The sequence below is a fragment of the Pristiophorus japonicus genome, chromosome 8 (genome assembly GCF_044704955.1).
Source record: "Pristiophorus japonicus isolate sPriJap1 chromosome 8, sPriJap1.hap1, whole genome shotgun sequence".
Lineage (NCBI taxonomy): Eukaryota > Metazoa > Chordata > Chondrichthyes > Pristiophoridae > Pristiophorus > Pristiophorus japonicus.
In genome coordinates this window covers 117030082-117056881 of record NC_091984.1, presented here as the reverse complement: position 1 = coordinate 117056881, position 26800 = coordinate 117030082, and the positions used below count along the sequence as shown (strand labels likewise).

Sequence of the window (26800 nt, the reverse complement as noted above, 5' to 3'; positions counted from 1 at the left end):
GAGGATGCTGACGATCTCTGCTGTTAATCTTCATGATGTGACGCTTGACATAGCCTGCAATCATCCTAACCAACTTTCTTTCCCTCATTCCTCACAGGATATTCTATGTGTCACATGACTCCCAAGATCTCAAGATCTTCAGTTACATTGCCAGAGATGGTTCCAGCAACGTTTTCAGATGCAACGTCTTCAAATCTAAAAAGAAGGTAACAGTTTATAGAACGAGTGCTGGATGCATACTTCTGCATTTGTATAGAATTACATAGAATGTACAGCACAGAAACAGGCCTTCGGCCCAACTGATCCATAACGGTGTTTATGCTCCACATGAGCCTCCTCCCTCCCTGCGTCATCGCACCCTATCAGCATAACCTTCTATTCCTTTCTCCTTCATATGTTTATCTAGCTTCCCTTAAATGCATCTATACTATTTGCCTCAACCACTCCTTGTGGTAGCGAGTTCCACATTATCACCGCTCTCTGGGTAAAGACGTTTCTTCTGAATTCCCTGTTGTGTTTATTAGTGACTATCTTATATTTATGGTCCCTAGTTCTTGTCTCCCCCACAAATGAAAACATCTTCTCTACGTCTACCTTATCAAAAGCTTTCATAATCTTAAATACCTACATCAGGTCACCCCTCAGTCCTCTCTTGTCTGGAGGAAAGAGTCCCAGCCTGTTCAGGTGTATATTTTCTTTTCTTTTTTACAGGGTATTTTAATTCTATAACCCCACCTCTGTTTTTCTCCCCTTCCTAGTCCCTTTTGGGAGATAGACCTTCTGTATCTCCGAGGCACAGCATGCGGCCTGCTCCCAAGACCACGGTCAATGCCAGTCTCGGTCGGCTGTAAGAGACATACCAAGAGCAGCCCAGAAAAGTATCTCCAGATTTTTCAGCTGCTCTTGCCTTCTCCCCGACTGTGCCATCTCCTCCTACTGCTCCTCGGTGGGGGTCATCCCCGGCCTCCACTTGGTGGGCTCCTCCCCGGCCAACGGGAGGGGCCCAGATGGAGAACTCCGTATCGCAGGGAGATCGAGCCTGCCTGCTATCAATCTGTGCTGTGATATCCTTGGTGATCCAACCAAGTATCACTGTGCTGCCAACATTTGAATGTATTTTGAGTGCATTTTCCTTTTCCTCTCTGCACAACAGGATTGGGCTGGTACTTCAGCAAGGTGCTGTATCCTCTTCCTCTGAACAGTAGTCAGTCATTACCATGACGATGGCATCATGACATCACACCGTCTACTCAGCGTTAGTTAGCCTCTGAAAACAGGGAGTCTACCAAACTCAAAGCCTGGCCCCAGGGGTTTCCTGGTGAAAACAAATGGAATGTTCTTTTTCTGTATGAAAATTCATGCACTTAATGAACATATTTAACCTCCTGAAGATTTTTTTTGTTGTTAAATACTTGGTTTTCGTTTGTAAACATTTTCGAGGTAATGGCTCTTATGGAGTGGCCCAACCTATCTAGCTACAACCAAATCGTGTACTTCAGTGCTGTCTTTTTGATTTGATGGAGTAGTTTATCTCTTGCGCTTTGCCGGACATCATCCTAGCACTGTTGCCATGGTAACAGAGGCTGTTTTAAGCTATGAGCAATGTCTCTCCACTCTCTCAAGGTTTCAAAGATCAAGCAACATTTTCTGGATTCCAAGTAAAGCTAGCTTCTTTCCTATCTCTTAACTCAATTCTCAGAGAAGAATGGAACAATCCAAGGGACTTCCATTTTATTTGTTTTAGTTTCAGTGTGTAGATGCGATATGGTGCTGATAGCAGATTGAATAAATAGAATTTGCAGGGATTAAAACAGAAAATGCTTGAAAGACTTGGCAGATCAGGCAACACCCTTGGAGAGAGGAAGGTTGGGTTCACGTTGCAAATCAGTGATCTCCATAGACCTGAAACGTTAACCCCTTGCCGTCCTCTCTTCACAGACCTGCTGCGTGTTCCCAGTACTTTCCGTTTTCATTTCAGATCTGCAGAATCTTCAGTATTCCCCTTTTTGTTTCCGAGTTTAGTGTTTGGCTTGGGGTTGGTATGTGTGGACACTGCTTCTGAACGAGGTATACTCAATTCATCATTCAACTGATAAAAGTACAAAAAAGAGAGAATGGGCAGAAGGAGGAAATGCTAGGTGGAAATGTTTCAAGGGTCTCTTTTTAGTTGCAAGATGTATTTTGATTTAAACGTCAATTCAATCCCTAAACAAAACTCGTTCAAACTTCAGGAGGAAGAGAATGCCTGACAATACTGAACAGTTCCTGAACATCACTGCGAGTTTGTTGTAAAATGTTATACTTCTGCAGATTTTAGCTAACACTAACTGGATCTCCCTTAGTATTGTTGAGGAAAACAGCTGTAATGGGTAGCTGCTAATAAGGCCTGTCCCTTTAAGGCTATTGGTCACATACTCCCTGTGGAAAAGTGGTCTAAACAGATCAATTTGACACTAACATGTGGATGTTGGAAATTTATGACAAGTGCCAGTTGTTTGCAGAATTGGGAGCGGGACTGCCATGATAGCTCCAGGATTGGGGTTCCAGAATCAGGGAAGGCTCGGTAATAGGAAGTAGAATGGGTCCAGGATTGGAGGAGATTCAGGAGCAGACTCAGAAGGAAATGTTACAAGTGGTGTGGACAGCAGAAAGGCAGGTGGCAATGGCAGGGTGAGGTATCATTGAGTGGGAGTTGGAAGCATGCATTCCGAGACTAACGGGGATAACCAAGTGAGGACCAGGCTGAATATGGAAAGTTCAGAGGGGAAGTGAAAAAGGAAGTAAGAGGGGCAAAGAGTGAGTATGAGAATAGACTGGCAGCCAACATAAAGGGGAATCCAAAAGTCATCTATAGGCATATAAATAGTAAATGGGTAGTAAGAGGAGGGGTGGAGCTGATTAGGGACCAAAATGGAGACCTACACATGGAGACAGAGGGCATGGCTGAGGTACTAAATTAGTACTTTGTATCTGTCTTTACCAAGGAGGAAGATGCTGCCAACGTCATAGTGAAAGAGGAGGTAGTTGAGATACTGGATGGGATAAAAATTGATAGACGAGGTACTAGAAAGGCTGGCTGTAAAAGTAGATAAGTCACCAGGACCGGACGGGATGCATCCTAGGATGCTGAGGGAAGTAAAGGTTGAAATTGCTCCAGTACTGGCCATAACTTCCAATCTGCCTTAGAGACAGGGGTGGTGCCAGAAAACAGGAGAATTGCAAATGTTACACCCTTGTTCAAAAAGGTTGTAAGGATAAATCCAGCAACGACAGGTTAGTCAGTTTAATCTCAGTAGTGGGGAAGTTTTTAAGAAACGATAATTCAGAACAAGATTCACTTGGACAAGAGTCAATTAACTAAGGAAAGTCAGCACGGATTTGTTAAAGGCAAATCGTGTTTAACTAACTTGAATTCTTGGTAAAGTAACAGAGAGGGTTGATGAGGGCAATGCAGTTGATGTGGTGTACATGGACTTCAAAAAGGCATTTGATAAACTGCCACATAATAGACTTGCCAGCTAAGTTGAAGCCCATGGAATAAAAGGGACAGTGGCAGCATGGATACAAAATTGGTTAAATGACAGGAAACAGTTGTGGTGAACGGTTGTTTTTCAGACTGGAAGAAGTTGTTCCCCAGGGGTCGGTACCAGGACCATTGCTTTTGATGTATATTAATGACTTGGATTTGAGCACAATTTCAAAATTTGCAGATGACACAAAACTTGGAAGTATAGTGAACAGTAAGAAGGAGAGTAATATACTTCAAGAGGACATAGACAGGTTGGTGGAATGGGCGGATACGTGGCAGATGAAATTTATGCAGAAAAGTGCAAAGTGATTCAGTTTGGTAGGAAGAAAGAGACAATATAAACTAAAGGGTACAATTCTAAAGTGGATGCATGAAGAGAGAGACCTGGGGCTATATGTGCACAAATTGTTGAAGGTGGCAGGGCAGGTTGTTAAAGTGGTTTAAAAAGCATATGGGGTCCCAGGCTTCATAAATAGATAGAGTACAAAAACAAGGACGTTGTAATGAACCTTTATAAATCACTGGTTAAGCCTCAACTGGAGTACAAGTGCAATCTCCCAAATCTAGAGTTCCAAAATCCGGAATGTTCTGAAATCCGGGCATCGCACAGGTCGGTGGAGGAGTCGCCTGAAATCCGTAAAAATGTTCTGAAATCCGGACATTTTTTCACAACAGTAAATAATCCCCCCCCACATGCAGACACACACGGCAAAAAAAAATTGCAAAAAATAAAAAAATCACAGAACATCACAAGACGCTTAGCTATCGAATCACTGCAAAATAATTAAAAAATATAAACTTTAACTTACCTTTTTTACAGGTCTTCATACCTACCGCTGTCCCAAGGACTGCAACGCAGGTTTTTCCATGGCGCTTTTTTCTTACTAACTACGGGTCACCGCTGAGCCAAATAGGTTTCCGGTTTCGGCATGTCGGATTTCATCTCCAATACCCGGAAATACCCGAACTTCAGCCCAGTGGTTCTGGATTCGGGACGTCGGAAATATGTTCTTGGTCACGAAGTTTCTGGATTTGGGAAGTCGCACCCTGTATTGTGTCCAATTCTGGGCACGGCACTTTAGGAAACATAGAAACATAGAAAATAGGTGCAGGAGTAGGCCATTCAGCCCTTCTAGCCTGCACCGCCATTCAATGAGTTCATGGCTGAACATGAAACTTCAGTACCCCCTTCCTGCTTTCTCGCCATAACCCTTGATTCCCCGAGTAGTAAGGACTTCATCTAACTCCCTTTTGAATATATTTAGTGAATTGGCCTCAACTACTTTCTGTGGTAGAGAATTCCACAGGTTCACCACTCTCTGGGTGAAGAAGTTTCTCCTCATCTCGGTCCTAAATGGCTTACCCCTTATCCTTAGACTGTGACCCCTGGTTCTGGACTTCCCCAACATTGGGAACATTCTTCCTGCATCTAACCTGTCTAAACCCGTCAGAATTTTAAACGTTTTCATGAGGTCCCCTCTCATTCTTCTGAACTCCAGTGAATACAAGCCCAGTTGATCCAGTCTTTCTTGATAGGTCAGTCCCGCCATCCCGGGAATCAGTCTGGTGAATCTTCGCTGCACTCCCTCAATAGCAAGAATGTCCTTCCTCAAGTTAGGAGACCAAAACTGTACACAATACTCCAGGTGTGGCCTCACCAAGGCCCTGTACAACTGTAGCAACACCTCCCTGCCCCTGTACTCAAATCCCCTCACTATGAAGGCCAACATGCCATTTGCTTTCTTAACCGCCTGCTGTACCTGCATGCTAACCTTCAATGACTGATGTACCATGACACCCAGGTCTCGTTGCACCTTCCCTTTTCCTAATCTGTCACCATTCAGATAATAGTCTGTCTCTCTGTTTTTACCACCAAAGTGGATAACCTCACATTTATCCACATTATACTTCATCTGCCATGCATTTGCCCACTCACCTAACCTATCCAAGTCACTCTGCAGCCTAATAGCATCCTCCTCGCAGCTCACACTGCCACCCAACTTAGTGTCATCCGCAAATTTGGAGATACTGCATTTAATCCCCTCGTCTAAATCATTAATGTACAATGTAAACAGCTGGGGCCCCAGCACAGAACCTTGCGGCACCCCACTAGTCACTGCCTGCCATTCTGAAAAGTACCCGTTTACTCCTACTCTTTGCTTCCTGTTTGACAACCAGTTCTCAATCCACGACAGCGCACTACCCCCAATCCCATGTGCTTTAACTTTGCACATTAATCTCTTGTGTGGGACCTTGTCGAAAGCCTTCTGAAAGTCCAAATATACCACATCAACTGGTTCTCCTTTGTCCACTTTACTGGAAACATCCTCAAAGAATTCCAGAAGATTTGTCAAGCATGATTTCCCTTTCACAAATCCATGCTGACTTGGACCTATCATGTCACCATTTTCCAGATGCACTGCTATGACATCCTTAATAATTGATTCCATCATTTTACCCACTACTGAGGTCAGGCTGACCGGTCTATAGTTCCCTGTTTTCTCTCTCCCTCCTTTTTTAAAAATGGGGTTACATTGGCTACCCTCCACTCGATAGGAACTGATCCAGAGTCAATGGAATGTTGGAAAATGACTGTCAATGCATCCGCTATTTCCAAGGCCACCTCCTTAAGTACTCTGGGATGCAGTCCATCAGGCCTTGGGGATTTATCGGCCTTCAATCCCATCAATTTCCCCAACACAATTTCCCGACTAATAAAGATTTCCCTCAGTTCCCCCTCCTTACTAGACCCTCTGACCCCTTTTATATCCGGAAGGTTGTTTGTATCCTCCTTAGTGAATACCGAACCAAAGTACTTGTTCAATTGGCCTGCCATTTCTTTGTTCCCCGTTATGACTTCCCCTGATTCTGACTGCAGGGGACCTACGTTTGTCTTTACTAACCTTTTTCTCTTTACATACCTATAGAAACTTTTGCAATCCGCCTTAATGTTCCCTGCAAGCTTCTTCTCGTACTCCATTTTCCCTGCCCTAATCAAACCCTTTGTCCTCCTCTGCTGAGTTCTAAATTTCTCCCAGTCCCCAGGTTCGCTGCTATTTCTGGCCAATTTGTATGCCACTTCCTTGGCTTTAATACTATCCCTGATTTCCCTAGATAGCCATGGTTGAGCCACCTTCCCTTTTTTATTTTTACGCCAGACAGGAATGTACAATTGTTGTAATTCATCCATGCGGTCTCTAAATGTCTGCCATTGCCCATCCACAGTCAACCCCCTAAGTATCATTCGCCAATCTATCCTAGCCAATTCACGCCTCATACCTTCAAAGTTACCCTTCTTTAAGTTCTGGACCATGGTCTCTGAATTTACTGTTTCATTCTCCATCCTAATGCAGAATTCCACCATATTATGGTCATTCTTCCCCAAGGGGCCTCGCACAATGAGATTGCTAATTAATCCTCTCTCATTACACAACACCCAGTCTAAGATGGCCTCCCCCCTAGTTGGTTCCTCAACATATTGGTCTAGAAAACCATCCCTTATGCACTCCAGGAAATCCTTCTCCACCGTATTGCTTCCAGTTTGGCTAGCCCAATCTATGTGCATATTAAAGTCACCCATTATAACTGCTACACCTTTATTGCATGCACCCCTAATTTCCTGTTTGATGCTCTCCCCAACATCCCTATTACTGTTTGGAGGTCTGTACACAACTCCTACTAACGTTTTTTGCCCTTTGGTGTTCTGCAGCTCTACCCATATAGATTCCACATCATCCAAGCTAATGTCTTTCCTAACTATTGCATTAATCTCCTCTTTAACCAGCAATGCTACCCCACCACCTTTTCCTTTTATTCTATCCTTCCTGAATGTTGAGTTCCCAGCCCTGATCATCCTGGAGCCACGTCTCCGTAATCCCAATCACATCATATTTGTTAACATCTATTTGCACAATTAATTCATCCACCTTATTGCGGATACTCCTTGCATTAAGACACAAAGCCTTCAGGCTTGTTTTTTTAACACCCTTTGTCCTTTTAGAATTTTGCTATACAGTGGCCCTTTTTGTTCTTTGCCTTAGGTTTCTCTGCCCTCCACTTTTCCTCATCTCCTTTCTGTCTTTTGCTTTTGCCTCCTTTTTGTTTCCCTCTGTCTCCCTGCATTGGTTCCCATCCCCCTGCCATATTAGTTTAAACAGCACTAGCAAACACTCCCCCTCGGACATTGGTTCCGGTCCTGCCCAGGTGCAGACCGTCCGGTTTGTACTGGTCCCACCTCCCCCAGAACCGGTCCCAATGCCCCAGGAATTTGAATCCCTCCCTGCTGCACCACTGCTCAAGCCACGTATTCATCTGCGCTATCCTGCGATTCCTACTCTGACTAGCACGTGGCACTGGTAGCAATCCCGAGATTATTACTTTTGAGGTCCTACTTTTTAATTTAGCTCCTAGCTCCTTAAATTCGTTTCGTAGGACCTCATCCCTTTTTTTACCTATGTCGTTGGTACCAATGTGCACCACGACAACTGGCTGTTCTCCCTCCCATTTCAGAATGTCCTGCACCCGCTCTGAGACATCCTTGACCCTTGCACCAGGGAGGCAACATACCATCCTGGAGTCTCTTTCCTATGAGTCCAAACACTGGGGGAGGGTCTCCATGAATGCATCCCCTTTTATCCCCCGCAGGCTTCGTCTGCCCCTTTAAACTCATTTTAAAAGCCCAGAAAGGGATTCTTCTCCTCTGTAGGGGAAAGGTACCTGGAATCTTTGCGAGATATTGGTAAATTCTACAATAGAGAATTGGTTGGCAGACAGGAAGCAGAGAGTTGGGATAAACGGGTCCTTTTCGGAATGGGAGGCAGTGACTAGTGGAGTGCCGCAGAGCTCAGTGCTGGGACCCCAGCTCTTTACAATATACATCAATGATTTGGATGAAGGAATTGAGTGTAATATCTCCAAGTTTGCAGATGACACTAAACTGGGTGGCGGTGTGAGCTGTGAGGAGGATGCTAAAAGGCTGCAGGGTGATTTGGACAGGTTAGGTGAGTGGGCAGATGCAGTATAATGTGGATAAATGTGAGGTTATCCACTTTGGTGGCAAAAACACGAAGGCAGAATATTATCTGAATGGCGGCAGATTAGGAAAAGGGGAGGTGCAACGAGACCTGGGTGTCATGGTTCATCAGTCATTGAAAGTTGGCATGCAGGTGCAGCAGGTGGTGAAGAAGGCAAATGGCATGTTGGCCTTCATGACTAGGGAATTTAAGTATAGGAGCAGGGAGGTCTTACTGCAATTGTACAGGGCCTTGGTGAGGTCTCACCTGGGATATTGTGTTCAGTTTTGGTCTCCTCATCTGAGGAAGGACGTTCTTGCTATTGAGGGAGTGCAGCGAAGGGTCACGAGACTGATTCCAGGGATGGCTGGACTGACATATGAGGAGAGACTGGATCAACTGGACCTTTATACACTGGAGTTTAGAAGAATGAGAGGGGATCTCATAGAAACGTATAAGATTCTGACAGGACGGGACAGGTTAGATGCGGGAAGAATGTTCCCGATGTTGGGGAAGTCCAGAACCAGGGGACACAGTCTTCGGATCAGGGGTAGGCCATTTCGGACTGAGATGAGGAGACACTTCTTCACGCAGAGAATTGTTAACCTGTGGAATTCCCTGTCGCAGAGAGTTGTTGATGCCAGTTCATTGGATATATTCAAGAGGGAGTTAGAGGTGGCCCTTCCGGCTAAAGGGATCAAGGGGTATGGAGAGAAAGCATGAAAGGGGTACTGAGGTGAATGATCAGCCATGATCCTATTGAATGGCGGTGCAGGCTCAAAGGGCCGAATGGCCTACTCCTGCACCTATTTTCTATGTTTCTATGTTAACAATAAGGGGATAAGTTACTGATAGCTCAGTATAGCAGTTAAGGTGCATGCTGCAAGAACCACGCCTTCAGTAGTATCCTACTCCCAAAGCTTATTAAATGATAGGTGAGAGAACGTCCCCAATCGGTTTACAGCCAGTGAAATACTTTTGAAGTGTAGTCACTGTTGTAATATAGGAAACACAGTAACATTTGCAGATAGCATGATCCCACAAACAGGAATGAGATAATGAGCAGATAATCAGTTTTTAGTCAGTCGAGTGATAAATATTGTCTCGGTCACTGGAGACAACTCTACTGCATACTTCAAAATAGTATCATGGGATCTTTTACATCCGCGTGGGGGTGGGCGGCGGGCCCTCAATTTAACATCTCATCCAAAAGTCGGCTATTCAGACAGTGCAGCACTCCCTCAGTACTGTACTGAAGTGTCAGCCTAGATTATGTGCCCAAGTCTCTGATTTGAACCTGTAATATATACACCTGTGAGTATGCTCACAGATTTGTAGAGCTGTTGAGGCCACCGGTACGCTCGCGGCCTTCCGCGAGAGGTGGGCGCCGGAGGGACTGGAGTGCATCGTTACCCCCGGCAACCAAATTTTAATTTGATTTTATATGTTTTAAAGTCTAATTTATTTTAAATGCCGGTTTTCGTGTCCCCCTCCCCTTTTATAGGGAGCACTTGGAAAAAATATAATTTTAGTGCCCAAAAAAACTTCCAAATAAACAAAAAAATATACAAAAAAAAAACACAAAAAAGGGGCTTGAAAAATGTTTGGAGTGTCCCCCAGATCGGGGGGCACTTGATTTAATGTTTACTTTTTCTCCCCAAAAAGAGTTGTAGAGCTGTTGAATTTCTGCACTGTAGAGGAGTCCGTGTCCCACGTTTTTATTAAATGTGTGAGGTTGCAGCCCCTCTTCCAATATTTGAAGGCGCTGCTCCTCAAATTCTGGTTGCACTTCAGTCCCACATTCCGGATCTTTGGGCACCCTGTGCGGAGGGGAGCGGGCAGGTCGGAAGACCTCCTCGTAGGACTGCTCCCTTTGGGCATGGCCAAAGGGAGGCAGCAGGCAGTCGAGGGGGTCGTTCAACCCGACTACCTGCCTCTCTTCCGCAGTTGCATCCGAGCCAGGGTGTCCCTGGAGATGGAACGCGCGGTGTCCACTGGTACGCTCGTGGCATTCTGCGAGAGGTGGACGCCAGAGGGACTGGAGTCATCATCACCCCTGGAAACCACATTTTAATTTGATTTTAAATGTCTAAAGTTTAATTTGTTTATTGTGCCTGTTTTAGTGCCCCCCCTTTTAGTCACGGGGCAACTTGTATAATTTGTGTTTTTAGTGCCCTCAAATCCACCCCCCCCAAAAAACAAAAAACAAGTGGGCATTTGTTTGAAAGTATTTGGAGTGTCTCCCCACCCCCACCCTCTTAAATCGGGGGCAATTGATTTAATTGTTTTCTACAAAAATAGTTGTAGAGCTGTTGAATTTCTACAGTCTAGAGGAGTCATTGTTCCATGTTTTTATTGAATGTGCGAGGTTGCAGCCCCTCTTCCAATATTTGAAGGGGCTGCTCCTCAAATTCTGGTTGCACTTCAGTCCCTCACTCCTGATCTTTGGACACCCTGTGCGGAGGGGAGCAGGCAGGTCGGAAGGCCTCCTCATAGAACTGCTCCTGGGCATGGCCAAGGGGGCCATTAACTGGTCCAGGCAGCGGACGGTCGAGAGGGTTGTTCAGCCTGACTGCCTGCTTCTCTTCGACGGTTACATTCGAGCTAGGGTGTCCCTGGAGATGGAGCACGCGGTGTCCTTCCACGAGAGGTGGACGCCGGAGGGACTGGAGTGCACCATCGCTCCTGGCAACCAGCTTTTAATTTGATCTGTTTAATGTCTAAAGTTTAATTTGTTTAAATTTGTTGGTTTTAGTGCTCCTTTAATAAGGGGGCACTTGATTTATAGTTTCTACCAAAATAGTTGTAGAGCTGTTGAGTTGGGAGTGGCTTAGCCAGTCACGTGATGTTCACAAGACTCAATAAAACCCCAGCCAGTTGGGTCCAGGGGATCCACAATGAGGCAGGTGGTTGTGAGTCTGGTGGATGAACTGGTAATATGTAGTGTGATTGTTAAACCTTTGCTAATAAACCAATTAGTTCTTGATAGAAATGTGTTACTAAGAATTCTTAAGCAAAGAACTCATGAGGCAAATACATTACAGAACGCGCAACTTTTTGATGCGGAGTTGAGAGGGCTACCCTCTGAGCCACAGATGACAGGTTCTGATAATAACACTTCCACTCCTATTTTGGAAATATGTGGAGAATTGCCCAGTGGAACTATGTGGATCATTTAGAAAGGAATTGGCGCATATTGTGTGACAACTAGCTGATCTCTTGGAGATATGGCTGTCCCTTTGAGTTACTGCAGTGCCTGTAGTACTCTGACAGATAGTGGGTTCAGGCTCCTGTTGTAAATCAGCAAAAATTTCCTGTAACAGTGGGAAATGCAACTTTATTGGAATAGTAACACAGAATACAACACTAAAGCTTTTACTTAAATGAAAATTAAACAGATTCTAATTTAATTAGTCAGTTAAGATTGATGGCAAATGGTCGTAACCTGCATATAAATTGTTTATTTCACATAAAGATTTATCTCATGGAGGGGATGTTCCATCTCTGATGATCTTGTAATAATTTAAAACGCCACATTTCATGAGAAGTCTTCTACTGCCCCACCCCTCCCCAAATCTCTGAGCAGACGATTTAATAGAATAATTAATTCTGATTGGCTGGCCAGCATACATAAAAAGTAGCAGGGTAATGCAAAGAAAAAAATTGATATTGCTTTTAAAAAAAAAAATTGGGAAAGAAAAAGCAAAAACAATCTGTCAATGGAGCTGAATTATTTATCTGAAATATATGGAAAGATGGTTCACCTTGAACTCGCAGCACTGCTGTTCGCTCATGATTGAGTGGGATCCACCCTGCAGTACAAGGTATTTAAGCTGATTGAAGCATTCGACTATTTCTCCGTGTTTCTACAGATTTTTCGGTCCTCAGTTACAGCATACGGCCTATCTAGTCATACCCTGCAGTCTCATCCTGAGGTCTCCCACTGACAGATGTTGGAAGACCCCCTAGATGACTTCATTTTCAGAAACAATTAAATGTTGGCAGTTTTCCATCGCCCAATGTTGAAGTGGCATAACGGGTGTGATAAGATTAATATTCCCCTCCTATCCCCTCCTTTGTTTGTTGATTGATGTAGATTATGTGCGAAATGGGCATGTACTGGAGGTATCGGAGCTGGAAAGAGGTGTCGGGTTTTTAGTGGACACGTCATTAGAACCGTTAGCAAAATGTTCCCAGTCTGTTAAATTAGCAAAGAGAACGCTGGGATGCATATCATGGAGTACAGGTGTAACATATACATCTATCTCTCTCTCTCTCCCCCAATCTCTCTCTCCCCCAGTGTCTCCCTTTCTCTCCCCCAGACCCTCCCTCTCTCTCTCCCAGACTCTCCCTCTCTCTCCCCAGTCACTCCCTCTCTACCCCAGTCTCTCCCTCTCTCCCCCAGTCTCTCTCTCTCTCCCCCAGTCTCTCTCTCTCTCCCCCAGTCTCTCTCTCTCTCCCCCAGTCTCTCTCTCTCTCTCCCAGTCTCTCTCTCTCTCCCCCAGTCTCTCCCTCTCTCCCCCAGTCTCTCCCTCTCTTCCCCAGACTCTCCCTCTCTCTCCCCCAGACTCTCCCTCTCTCTCCCCAGTCACTCCCTCTCTCCCCCAGTCTCTCCCTCTCTCCCCCAGTCTCTCTCTCTCTCCCCCAGTCTCTCTCTCTCTCCCCCAGTCTCTCTCTCTCTCCCCCAGTCTCTCTCTCTCTCCCCCAGTCTCTCTCTCTCTCCCCCAGTCTCTCTCTCTCTCCCCCAGTCTCTCCCTTCCCCAGTCTCTCCCTTCCCCAGTCTCTCTCTTCCCCAGTCTCTCTCTTCCCCAGTCTCTCTCTCTTCCCCAGTCTCTCTCTTCCCCAGTCTCTCTCTCTCTCCCCCAGTCTCTCCCTTCCCCAGTCTCTCTCTTCCCCAGTCTCTCTCTCTTCCCCAGTCTCGCTCTCTTCCCCAGTCTCGCTCTCTTCCCCAGTCTCGCTCTCTTCCCCAGTCTCTCTCTCTTCCCCAGTCTCTCTCCCGCCCCCAGTCTCGCTCGCTCTCTCCCGCCCCCAGTCTCGCTCGCTCTCTCCCTCTACCCCAGTCTCGCTCGCTCTCTCCCTCTACCCCAGTCTCGCTCGCTCTCTCCCTCTACCCCAGTCTCGCTCGCTCTCTCCCTCTACCCCAGTCTCGCTCGCTCTCTCCCTCTACCCCAGTCTCGCTCGCTCTCTCCCTCTACCAGAGTCTCGCTCGCTCTCTCCCTCTACCCCAGTCTCGCTCGCTCTCTCCCTCTACCCCAGTCTCGCTCGCTCTCTCTCTCTACCCCAGTCTCGCTCGCTCTCTCCCTCTACCCCAGTCTCGCTCGCTCTCTCCCTCTACCCCAGTCTCGCTCGCTCTCTCCCTGTACCCCAGTCTCGCTCGCTCTCTTCCTCTACCCCAGTCTCGCTCGCTCTCTCCCTCTACCCCAGTCTCGCTCGCTCTCTCCCTCTACCAGAGTCTCGCTCGCTCTCTCCCTCTACCCCAGTCTCGCTCGCGCTCTCTCTCTCTACCCCAGTCTCGCTCGCTCTCTCCCTCTACCCCAGTCTCGCTCGCGCTCTCTCCCTCTACCCCAGTCTCGCTCGCTCTCTCCCTCTACCCCAGTCTCGCTCGCGCTCTCTCTCTCTACCACCCCATTCTTGGCCCCCGCCGCTGCTCTCGGGGTTGGGACGGGGCCGGGGCCTAAGCAGGCGAAGAGAATTGTGGTGAGGGGAGGGGAGGTGGGAGAGAGAGTTGTTGCGGGGGGAGGGGGGGGTAAAGGCGGGAGGTGGGGGGTGAGGTTTGGAGCTGGAGCGGGGAGAGGAGAGGGCAAGAGTGTCGGGGCCAGGCCCTGAGAGGGCAAAGAGAGTGGGGTGGGGTGGGTGGAGAGAGAGAGTCCGGTGGGGGGGGAGGGAAAGAGAGTCGGTGGGTGGGGGGGAGAGAGTTGGGGCCGGGGCCTGGACGGGGGTGGGCGGTGGAGTCTCGGGCCTCAGGTCCTGCTTCTTGGCACCGGGACCGGGATGGGAGGGGCGAAGTTTGACAGGGGGCGGGTCTTGTCAGACACATGTCTGTCAAAAACAGTGCAATACAGATAGTTTACACTGATCTCAAAAAGGATGTTCAGTTTTTGGAAGGGTGACAGAGAACGGCTACAGGATCTATTGTTGGCCCCCTTCTATTTCTCATCTATATGCTTCCCCTTGGCGACATAATCTGAAAACACAGTGTCAGTTTGCACATGTATGCTGATGACACCCAACTCTACCTTTCCACCACTTCTCTCCACGGTCTCTATATTGTCAGACTGCTTGTCCGACATCCAGTTCTGGATGAGCAGAACTTTTCTAGGATTAAATATTGGGAAGACCAAAGCCATTGTTTTCAGTCCCCACCACAAACTCAGTTCTCTAACCACTGACTCCATCCCTCTCCCTAACATCTGTTTGAGGCTGAACTGTTCGTAACCTTGGTGTCATATTTGACCCTGAAATGAGCTTCTAACCACATATCCACGGCATAACTAAGACTGCCTATTTCCACCTCCATAATATCACTCGTCTCCTCCCCTGCCTCAGCTCATTCGCTGCTGAAGCCCTCATCCATGCCTTTGTTATCTCTAGACTTGACTATTCCAATGCACTCCTGGCTGGCCTCCCACATTCTATCCTACGTAAACTTTGAGGTGATCCAAAACTCAGCAGCCCGTGTCCTAACTCGCATCAAGTCCCACTCACCCATCACCCCTGTGCTCGCTGACCTACATTGGTTTCCGGTTTCAAAATTCTCATCCTTGTTTTTAAATCCCTCCATGGCCTCGCCCCTCCCTATCTCTGTAATCTCCTCCAGCTCCACAACCCCCCGAGATGTCTGCCCTCCTCAAATTCTGCCCTCTTGAGCATCCCGGATTATAATCGCTCGACCATTGGTGGCCGTGCCTTCTGTTGCCTAGGCCCCAAGCTCTGGAACTCCCTGCCTAAACCTCTCCACCCCTTTACCTCTCTTTCCTCCTTTAAAATGCTCCTTAAAACCTACCTCTTTGCCCACCATTTGATCACCTGCGGTAATTTCTCCTTATGTGACTCGGTGTTAAATTTTTTGTCTTGTGTGAAATGTTTTGGGACGTTTTACTACGTTAAAGGTGCTATATAAATACAAGTTGTTGTTGAAAGGACTGACATATGAGGAAAGAGTGACTACTCTGGGTCTTTTCTCTCTTGAAGAGAGACATCTGAGAGGGGATATGACAGAAGTGTTTACAATTATGAAAAGTTTGGACAAATTGGATCAAATTAAGCTTTTCTGCATTGTATGGAATTTAAGCATAAGAGGAGTCCCTATTTATAAATTAAGGACCACAAAAGAAAATAGTAAATGCAGGAGGAGCTGATATACTAAAAAGGTGGTTAGTTATGTGGAACAGATTACCGACACAGATCGTGGAACAAGAAAGCCTAATGGGTTTCAAGAAGAAAAGAGATGGGTTCTTGTCAACAAACAGGATTCAGATTTATTAGAAATGTACCAAAGAATATTGTGGATAAGTGGGCTAGGTGGACCAAACCTCTTCTTCTGCCTGAAACTATTACTATATTGTGAATACCCTGTTCAATTATAGTTGAAATGTCGCCTTATCTATATTGCCTTTTAAAGAACAGTTCCTGATAAGAAAATGCTATTTGTTTTGAGGATTTATGCTGTTATCATTGCTGATTTGATCAGACATGTCACACAACTTCAAAAATAATTTACTCAACTGATTTATGCTCTCGGTCTTTGAAGAAGCTTCAAGCGTTGTAAGTGAAAGCTCCAAAGAAAGAAAGTGAACGCAGACATAAACATTTTTGTGAAGAACAGAAAATGTCTTTCTTTATAAGCTATCTGCTGTGTAATATTCCCAAAGTTATCCTCGCAGCATTCAGTGATCTATGAATGCGTTGTCCTACTTGGGGTACAATCGTACTGCTGCTTTTGTGCCAATGTGAAGCAATTTTTGCGTGTACATCAGTGTTCATCATCATAGGCAGTGCCTTGAAATCGAGGAAGACTTGCTTCCACTCTTAAAATGAATCCTTGGGTAGCTGAACAGTCCAATACGAGAACCACAGTGTTACATCAGTGTTACAGTGACTGTGTATCTCAGGTTAATAATCTCACTCGTGAGTGTACTGAAGCAAAAGGAACCAGACCACCTCGAGGAGCTAGTCTCAAAATGGACAGTTGTAGTTGAGCTCCAGCCAACAAAGATGGAATGTACTGTCTGAACAGGTGGTGGAAGCAGATTCAATCCTAACTTCCAAAAGGGATTTGGATAAATAGCAGAAGGGACAAAATTTGCAGGGTTACGGGAAAAGGGCAAAGGAGTGGGACTAATTGGATAGCTCTACCAAAGAGCCGGCACAGGCAAGATGGGGTGAATGGCCTCCGTGTGTGTTGTATGATGCTAAAGCTGTTGTAGAACTGTGCAGATGCTGTACTTTTTTGAGAATTTTATAAACGTATATTAAAATTGTTATAATTTTTGGTGAAATTGGCTGCTGTTGTAACACTCTCGGAGCACGAAAAATGATCGTGCCTGGAGGAATCCAAGCATGTATGTGCAGTGCTCCTGTATCACTGGACTCCGTTGCAGTCACAGTGTGATGCTTGGACAATATAACTAAGCACTAAGGCCTCATAAGGATTGCAGTCAGCAGATACCATTTTGTGACCCCTTACAGAGTTTGCATTTTTCATAGGCCCATTCTGAAGCTTTTAAAATTCAGAGCCGATATTAATTGCACAGTTTACTTTTTTTATGCTATAAGTGGAGCTGCTGATCGTTTACTTCGGGAACGCTATGTGATTCGTCAATGATCGGTGCTCTGAAAGCACTTGGGGTAGAGTTGGCAATTCTGGTTGAGTGTACTTCTGGAGGATTCATCACATATTCCGCCCCCACACTCCCGTCATTGGTCACCCAATGTGTCCATCCTCTTGACAACGCCGTCGTCCCACCGCCAACTGCAAGGCGAGAGGACTCTCCGTGACCCAGTTGGATGACGCTTGTCTTGCCAGTCAAACAGCCTTTTTTCCATCTCCCATATTTTTATGGCTAATAAACAGAGGTTTTCAAAAAAAAAGAGAGAAACACTAATGCAAAAGCAAAATACTGCGGATGCTGGAATCGAGAATAAAAACAGAAAATGCTGGAAATCTCAGCGGGTCAGGCAGCATCTGTGGAGAGGAAGCAAAAGTTAACGCTTCGTGTCGATGACCCTTCGTCAGAAACACCATTTATTTTCAATATCCCTGTGATTTTCTCCAGGGTCGCTCGCAGCTGTGTCCTGGAGATTAATATTCAGTTCCTGGAGCCTCCAGGCCAATGCTGGAGAGTTGGAAAACCTAACCTAACAGTGCTCTGTGTGTGTGTGTGTGTGATGGTCCATAATTGAAGCTTCTGGCCCCAAGCATTCCCATTGTGGAAGGCATTGCAGAATGTTGTGTTTGGGAGGGCCATTAATCCAGGTCTGAAATCTGAGCTCATCCATCCGTGGGCGCTTCAGGAAGACAGAGGTGAGCCCGATCATCACTCGGGATCAGGCTCATATAAACAGTTTTATTTTTCACGGCAGAATTGAAACGTGTCGCTGGCTGGAGTTGTCACTGTGCTGTTGAGCGCATGGGGAGGGAACAAATTAGTTTGGTTTGGATTTGGCTGCAGTTCAATGGAAAGTCATTCCCTTATCCATAAAGTACATGCAATGGTCATCACAGAGAGGGGAGCATTTATTTATACAATTAGATTTATTTATTTCAATTGCTCTGCTTTTGAGTGCAGTGTTATCTATTACTGTGGCTGGTATTTAAAGCAATCATTATAACGGTAATTATAGGACCCCACCTAATCTACTGACATTCTTTTCAAACTATATGTAACATAAATAAATTGTATTGCATACTTACCGTTATTAATTTGAGCGGATTTCCTAATGGACTAGTAAATCATGGAGCGAGCATTTCTCTGGCATTCATTAAGAAGGAATGGATGGATGCGTCAGCTAGCTAAGGAAACTAAATTCAATTATTGGCTTTCAACTTGATGACCCAGGGGCCAATTCAGTCAGAAAATAGGAGAAGGAATTTCTCTCTCAGTTATAGAATCATAGAATAGTACAGCACAGAAAGAGGCCATTCGGCCCATCATGTCTGTGCCTGCTCTTTCGAAGAACTGTCCAGTTAATTGAAGCACCTCCCTGATTCAGACTGGACATCAAGCCACAACATAGGGGTACCTACACACCCGATATACCATGGGCTTCTGGCCCTAGAACTTTAAAACGATATTTGAGAGCAGGTGAATCCCGAAGTGATTGAGAGAGGGATGATCAATATTATTACAAAAGTGAAATACTGCGAATGCTGGAAATTTGAAATCTAAACAGAAAATGCTGGAAATACTCGGCAGGTCAGGCCCTGCGTCTGTGCAGAGAGAAACAGAGTTAATGCTTCAGGTCAATGACCTTTCATCAGAACAATATTATAAAGGATGAAAGTAAAATTTTAAATAAGTTAGTTAGGCTAAAGGATGAGGGTCCAAGTGGATACATCCTAGGATCCAGAGGGACTTGAGGGAGGATGTTGCTGAGGCCCTAGAAACGATGGCTGGGAATTCCCTCTCCAGGCGGAACTTTGCTGTAAATGCAGTGGAAACAGTGTTTACACCACACCTCTGGCAATGGAGCATGAGCAGCCAGGAAATGATCAGCCTATGAAGAAAATAGAAGATTAAGGAATCAATAACCCAGTCTCAACCAAGGTCATAGGATCCATTCTGAAAATTGAAGTACAAGTTGAAACTCGTCATTGAAGTTAAAGGAAGCAAAAGTGCTCCTAACGAGCTGCTGTGACTATTGGTTTGGTTTGTTAGAATGTCCCATGTGTTTCAGTTAGGTATCGGTCTTGGCTCACTGGCATAACTCTCGCTTCTTGAATCAGAAAGTCGTTGGTTCAAACCCCACTCCAGAGATCTGAGCACAGTATCTCCACTGACACTGCAGTGCACTACTGAGGGAGCGCTGCACTGTCGGAGAGGCAGTACTGAGGGGGTGCTGCACTGTCGGAGAGGCAGTACTGAGGGAGTGCTGCACTGTCGGAGGGGCAGTACTGAGGGAGTGCTGCACTGTTGGAGGGGCAGTACTGAGGGGGGGCAGTACTGAGGGAGTGCTGCACTGTCGGAGGGGCAGTACTGAGGGAGCGCTGCACTGTGGGAGAGGCAGTACTGAGGGAGTGTTGCACTGTGGGAGAGGCAGTACTGAGGGAGTGCTGCACTGTCGGAGAGGCAGTACTGAGGGAGTGTTGCACTGTCAGAGGGGCAGTACTGAGGGAGTGCTGCACTGTTGGAGGGGCAGTACTGAGGGAGTGCTGCACTATCAGATGAGACGTTAAACTGAGATCCAGTTTGCCCTCAGGTGGATGGAAAAGATCCTCCGGAACAGTTGAAAGAAGAGCAGGGGAGGTCCCACCGGCGTGTTGGCCAATATTTATCCTTCAGCCAGCACCATTTAATTAGATCATTTGTCTCATTGCTGTTTGTGGGACCTTGCTGTGTGAATATTAGTTCCTGCATTTCCCTACATTACAACAGTGACTACACTCCAAAATAGTTAATTAACTGTGAAGTGCCCTGGGACATGTTGAGGTCACAAAAGGCAATATATGAATGCAAGTTCTTCTTTTCTTTCTATCAATATAAAACGTGCCTGAGGAAATCTGCACCAGTAGGGCAATGGAAAGATTGAAATTCATGAGAAAGTTGATGTAGGAATTCATTTATATTGTGGAGTGTAAAACCCTAAGGCTCTGGCAAATAAATTGTTTTCTTATTCCGCCCTCTCCCGTTCCATAATACAGGTGTCACCTTGGTGTACTCTCCGCATTGTCACCAAATCAGTGGTTTTATTTTAAACGGGTTAATGATTGTGTTAAAATAGTCCACAAAGGAGCTTTGACCATTGCCCGACCCGAAGACATAAATGTCGCAACATCTGTTTACACAGTTGCTCTCCAAAAATGTTTTAGAATTATAATCCAACTGAAGGTATAGTCCATCGAAGTTGCAGCAACACTTGACGATGCACTCACATCTGTCCTTTTGTGTCTTTTCTCCCTCCCTGCCACACTCGCACTTCAGTTTATCGTTGGTCTTCATCTCCTGGTGTACACACTCTCACTGCCCATGTACAGGTCGCCCTGCTGTAACATTCACTTTCCTGCGTTTGCAGAGCTACAAAATGGACATAGATTTGGGAGGGTAGAATGATATTTCTCCTTGCTTAGAGCAGGTCGTCTGCCTGAACTGACTGGCAATCACCACGGTAGATTTATCAGGTTGTGTGCACCAAAGTCCTGTCAGTCTTTAAGTAAACCCAGCGATGGGATCTCGGTGGCAACACCTGGGCAGGCACTGAGCAGAGGGCAGATGGATTTCCAGAGGCTCAAAGCAAAAAAACAAAATGGAGGGATGGCCTTAACCTCTGGAACTTTCTAGTGGCCAGTAGCATGTGGCTTCTGGTCACCCACTTACCTGGAGACGTGCATGGCATGAGGAAAGCTGGAGTAAAGGAACAGGGAGGAAATGCAAAGAAAAAAAGCTGCATTTCAGTGTGTCCGTGTGCAAATGATAGAATCATAGAATCGGACAGATGGAGGCTATTTGGCCCGTCGTGACTGTGCCAACTCTTTGAAAGAGCTATCCAACCTAGTCCCACTAAAGACAACAGGACATGTCTGAAGGTGTGCCTGCAGCTGTGTGAATCAGCTGTCTGCACTCAATTCCACATCACAGAGTCTCGAATGGCCCAATGGCCTGATGTGGGTCTCAGGTTCAATTTTCAGTACATGCTGAGTAGTTGGGATGCTGCAATTGGTCTCAGTACCCCTGGGTTAAAGAGGGCAGGCCATCAAGAAGGGTTTCAGTGCCTTGTTGACAACCATTGGCCTCTGCCGGAAAGGATACATATCTGGACATTGAGTGAGGACAGAATTGAGCTTGTCTGTGATGCCCTCCATGGACCAATAGTCTGTCAGCTCTCATCGTCTGGGTTTGCACATGTAGGTGGGGCACTTGGGTATGAGGTTCAGTGGGGCTATCAGCAGGACAGGGCCTGTGGGACTGTACACCAGCAAGTCAGAGCCTTCAGAAGGGAATGAGACAGGATTAATAAACATTCTCCTAGTAAAGGATCCTCTTGGAATGAGTGATCATAGTATGATTGAATTTCAAATTCAGATGGATGGTGAGAAAGTTGGATCTCAAACCAGCGTACAAAGCTTAAATAAAGGAAACTATGAAGGTATGAGGGCAGAGTTGACTAAAGAGGACTGGGAAATTAGATTAAAGTGTAGGATGGTTGATGAACAGTGGCGTGCATTTAAGGAGATATTTCACAACTCTCAAGAAAAATATATTCCAGTGAGGAGGAAAGGGTGTAAGAGAAAAGATAGCCATCCATGGCTAACTAAAGAAATAAAGGACGGTATCCAATTAAAAACAAGAGCATACAAAGTGGCCAAAACTAGTGGGAGGACAGAAGATTGGGAAGCTTTTAAAAGCCAACAAAGATTGACTAAAAAAATGATTAAGAAAGGGAAGAGAAGACTATGAAAGTAAACCAGCATGAAATATAAAAACAGATAGCAAGAGTTTCTATAGGTATGTAAAAAGGAAAAGAGTGGCTAAAGTAAATGTTGGTCCCTTAGAGGATGAGACTGGGGAATTAATACTGGGGAACATGGAGATGGCAGAAACTCTGAACAAATATTTTGTATCAGTCTTTACGGTAGAGGACACTAACAATATTCCAACAGTGGAGAGTCAAAGGGCTATGGGGGGGGGAGGAACTTGACACAATCACAATCACCAAGGAGGTGGTACTCAGTAAGATAATGGAACTAAAGGTGGATAAATCTCCTGCACCTGATGGCTTACATCCGAAGTATTGTGTTCCTAACACAGATGAGGCTGCACACAGGGAGGTTAAAGTAACAGTGACCTCTTTCTTTATTAAGACACTCCAGAGTGAGGAACAGGCCTTTGGGGCCGGCTTATATACAGTGCTTCCAAGGGATGCTGGGATCCTTTGGGACTGCAGGGGATGCGCTCCCTGGTGGCGGAACATGGGAGTGCATGCTTTACAACATCACTCCCCGCCCCCCCACCCCCCAGCCCTCCCAAAGTCAAAGTGAAAACTATTTACACGGTGAGGCGGTCGGGAGCCTTTCTTTCCCTGGTGGACCACCTCGGTACAAATGTCTGTTCTGGTGTGTTGGCTGTGCCCTCGCTGGGCTGGCGTGTTGTTGGCCCTGGAGGGCTGCTGGGTGAGCCTGGCCTTGCTGGGCTGTTGGGTGTGATGGGTTCAATTTCCTGGTCCGGGGTGGTGTCGTTGATCCTTTGGGTGTGTGTTGTGGGCTCGAAAAAGGTGGTGTCTGCTGTGGGTTGTTCAGGGCAGTCTGTGAACCGCAGCCTCGTTTGGTCCAGGTGCTTTCTGCAAATTTGTCCATTGTCTTGTTTGACTACAAACACCCTACTCCCTTCTTTAGCTATCACCGTGCCCGTGATCCACTTGGGACCATGTCCATAGTTTAGCACATACACAGGGTCATTCAGATCAATTTCCCGTGACACAGTGGCGCGACCATCGTTTACATTTTGTTGCTGCTGCCTGTTCTCTACCTGATCATGCAGGTTGGGGTGAACCAGCGAGAGTCTGCTTTTACGTGTCCTTTTCATGAGTAGCTCAGCCGGAGGCACCCCTGTGAGCGAGTGGGGTCTCATGCGGTAGCTGACCAGTACTCGGGACAGGCGGGTTTGGAGTGAGCCTTCTGTGACTCGTTTGAAGCTCTGTTTTATTGTTTGCCCATTGGAGGCTGGTTTAAACGGGGCCAAGGTGACATGTTTGATCCCATCGCGGGTCATGAATTCTTTAAATTTGCCACTGGTGAAACATGGCCCGTTGTCACTGACCAGTATGTCAGGTAGACCGTGGGTGGCAAACATGGCCCTCAGGCTTTCAATGGTGGCGGTGGCGGTGCTTCCCGACATTATTTCACATTCAATCCATTTTGAAAAAGCATCCACCACCACCAGGAACATTTTACCGAGAAACGGGCCCGCATAGTCGACATGGATCCTCGACCATGGTCTGGAGGGCCAGGACCACAAACTTAGTGGTGCCTCTCTGGGCGCGTTGCTCAACTGAGCACACACGCTGCATTGCCGTACACAGGATCTAAGTCAGAGTCGTTACCGGGCCACCACACGTGGGATCTGGCTTTCATCATTACTATACCCGGGTGTATGCTGTGGAGATCCGAGATGAACGTCTCCCTGCCCTTTTTGGGTAGCACTACACGGTTGCCCCACAACAGGCAGTCTGCCTGAATGGACAGCTTGTCCTTTCGCCGCTGGAATGGCTTGATTAGCTCTTGCATTTCAACGGGGATACTGGCCCAGCTCCCATGCAGTACACAGTTCTTTACTAGGGCTAGCAGAGGATCTTGGCTGGTCCAAGTCCTAATCTGGCAGGCCATGACAGGTGATTTATCATTTTCAAACGCTTCGATGACCATCAACAAGTCTGCGGGCTGCGCCACCATCAACATGTTTGTAGGCTGTGCCATTTCCACCCCCGTGGTGGGCAATGGTAGCCGACTGAGAGCATCCGCACAGATCTTGGTGCCTGGCCTGTGGCGGATGGTATAGTTATACACTGATAGCGCGAGTGACCACTTTCTATGCGGGTTGAGGCATTAGTATTTATCCCCTTGTTTTCAGCGAACAGGGATATGAGGGGCTTGTGATCGGTTTCCAGCTCAAAATTTGAGGCCAAACAGGTACTGATGCATTTTCTTCACCCCGAACACACACGCTAATGCCTCTTTCTCAATCATGTTGTAGGCCCTCTCGGCCTTAGACAAGCTCCTGGAGGCATAGGTGACAGGTTGCAACTTCCCCGCAACGTTAACTTGTTGTAATACACACCCGACTCCATACGACGACGCATCACATGCTAGCACAAGTCTTTTACACGGGTTATACAATACAAGCAGCTTGTTGGAGCATAAAATATTTCTGGCTTTCTCAAAAGCAATTACTTGTTTTTTTTTCCCCATACCCAGTTCTCACCTTTACGCAATACCACATGTAGGGGCTCTAAGAGAGTGCTTAACCCCGGTCGGAAGTTACCAAAATAGTTGAGGAGTCCCAGGAACGACCGCAGCTCCGTGACGTTCTGGGCGCGTTCCTGATAGCCGCTGTCTTGGCGTCTGTGGGCCGAATGCCATCCGCCGCGATCCTTCTCCCCAAAAACTCCACTTCTGTTACCATGAAGATGCATTTCGACCTCTTCAGTCGCAGCCCTACGCGATCCAGTCGCTGGAGGACCTCCTCCAGGTTTTGTAGGTGCTCGACGGTGTCCCGACCCGTGACCAATATGTCATCCTGAAAAATCACCGTGCGTGGTACCGACTTGAGTAGGCTCTCCATGTTTCTCTGGAAGATCGCTGCAGCCAACCGAATTCCAAACGGGCAATTGTTGTAGATGAACAATCCCTTTTGCGTGTTGATGCAGGTAAGGCCCTTCGAAGACTCCTCCAGCTCCTGCGTCATGTAGGCCGAAGTCAGGTCGAGCTTTGTGAACGTCTTGCCTCCTGCCAGCGTCGCAAATAGGTCGTCTGCCTTAGGTAGCGGGTATTGGTCCTGTAGCGAGAAACGATTAATAGTTACTTTATAATTGCCGCAAACCCTGACTGTGCCATCACTTTTGAGTACTGGAACAATTGGGCTGGCCCACTCGCTGAATTCCACTGGGGAGATGATGCCCTCGCGTTGCAGCCTGCCCAGCTCAATTTCCACTCTCTCCCTCATCATGTGAGGTACCGCACGCGCCTTGTGGTGAATGGGTCGTGCCTCTGGGACCAAGTGGATCCACACCTTCACCCCAGAAAAGTTTCCAATGCCTGGCTCAAAAAGGGAAGGAAATTTGTTAAGAACCTGGGTACATGAGCGCCTCATTGACATGTGATAGCGCTCAGATGTCATCCCATTTCCAGCGGATTTTGCTCAGCCAGCCCCTTCCAAGCAGTATGGGGCCATCGCCCGGGACAATCCAGAGTGGCAGTTCGTGCACTGTGCCCTCGTAGGTGACCTTGACCATGGCGCTGTCCAGGACAGTGATGAGCTCTTTGGTGTCCGTTCTCAGTTTCGTGTGGATGGGGCTCAGGGCTGGTCTGAGTGCTTTGTTGCACCACAGTCTCTCAAACATCTTTTTACTCATGATGGATTGGCTAGCGCCAGTGTCCAGTTCCAAGGCTACGGGTAAACCATTCAATTTTACATTTAGCATTATAGGTGGACATTTCGTCGAAATTGTGTGCACCCTGTGTACTTCAGCATCTGGCTCCTCTCTCTGAGGCTCGAAATTGCTTTGATCCACCATGGACCGATCTTCCTCTGCCACGTGGTGGTTAACAGGTTTTTCACAGCTTGCAGCTCGTCTGCAAGCTCGTTGGAGATGCCCCATTGTTCCACAGCTCTTGCAAACATACCCTTTGAAGCGGCATGAATAGGCTGAATGGAAGCCTCCACAATGCCAACAAGGTGTGAATTGCCTTGCATTCATCCTTTGTTGCAGATTCTGAGTCATCTGGGTCACCTGAGGCCTGCTGGCAGTTGCAGACTCGTGGTTTCTGTCCTGTAGATTTCTGCTCGCAAACGCAGTTCGTTAATTTATGAACATTGCTAGCACTTGTGTGCTGAGAGATTTGTTTGGTGTTATCACTGGTGGACATAAACGCCTATGCTATCGCAAGGCCTTACTGAGGGTCGGTGTCTCTACAGTCAAAAGTTTTCGTAGGATGGTCTTGTGGCCAATGCCCAGTACAAAAAAATCTCTGAGCATCTGCTCCAGGTAGCCATCAAACTCACATTGTCCTGCAAGTCGCTTTAGCTCGGCGACGCAGCTCGCCACTTCCTGACCTTCAGATCGCTGGCATGTGTAGAACTGATACCTCGCCATCAGCATGCTCTCCCTCGGGTTAAGATGCTCGTGAACCAGTGTACACAGCTCCTCATACGACTTTTCTGTGGGTTTCACCGGAGCCAGAAGATTCTTCATGAGGCTGTAGGTCAGTGCCCCGCAGACCGTGAGGAGGACCGCTCTCCTTTTTGCAGCGCTTTCTTCTCCGTCAAGCTCGTTGGCTACAAAGTACTGGTCTAGCTGTTCGACATAGACTTCCCAATCCTCACTCTCC

At 46.8% G+C, this 26800-nt stretch overlaps 1 protein-coding gene across 7 annotated transcripts in view; it reads left to right on the top strand.

The window, feature by feature from the left end:
* The window catches only part of nos1apa (nitric oxide synthase 1 (neuronal) adaptor protein a), a 498327-nt gene that overhangs the window by 316838 nt on the left and 154689 nt on the right, over positions 1 to 26800 (top strand). For 6 of the 7 annotated variants that reach the window (XM_070887340.1, XM_070887339.1, XM_070887343.1 and 3 more), the window contains one exon: positions 98 to 206. The exons of the other annotated variant lie outside the window; for it this stretch is intronic. In XM_070887340.1, coding sequence (XP_070743441.1) covers positions 98 to 206 — 109 coding nt within the window. The remainder of the gene's footprint in view (positions 1 to 97; positions 207 to 26800) is intronic. 7 annotated transcript variants of the gene reach the window in all.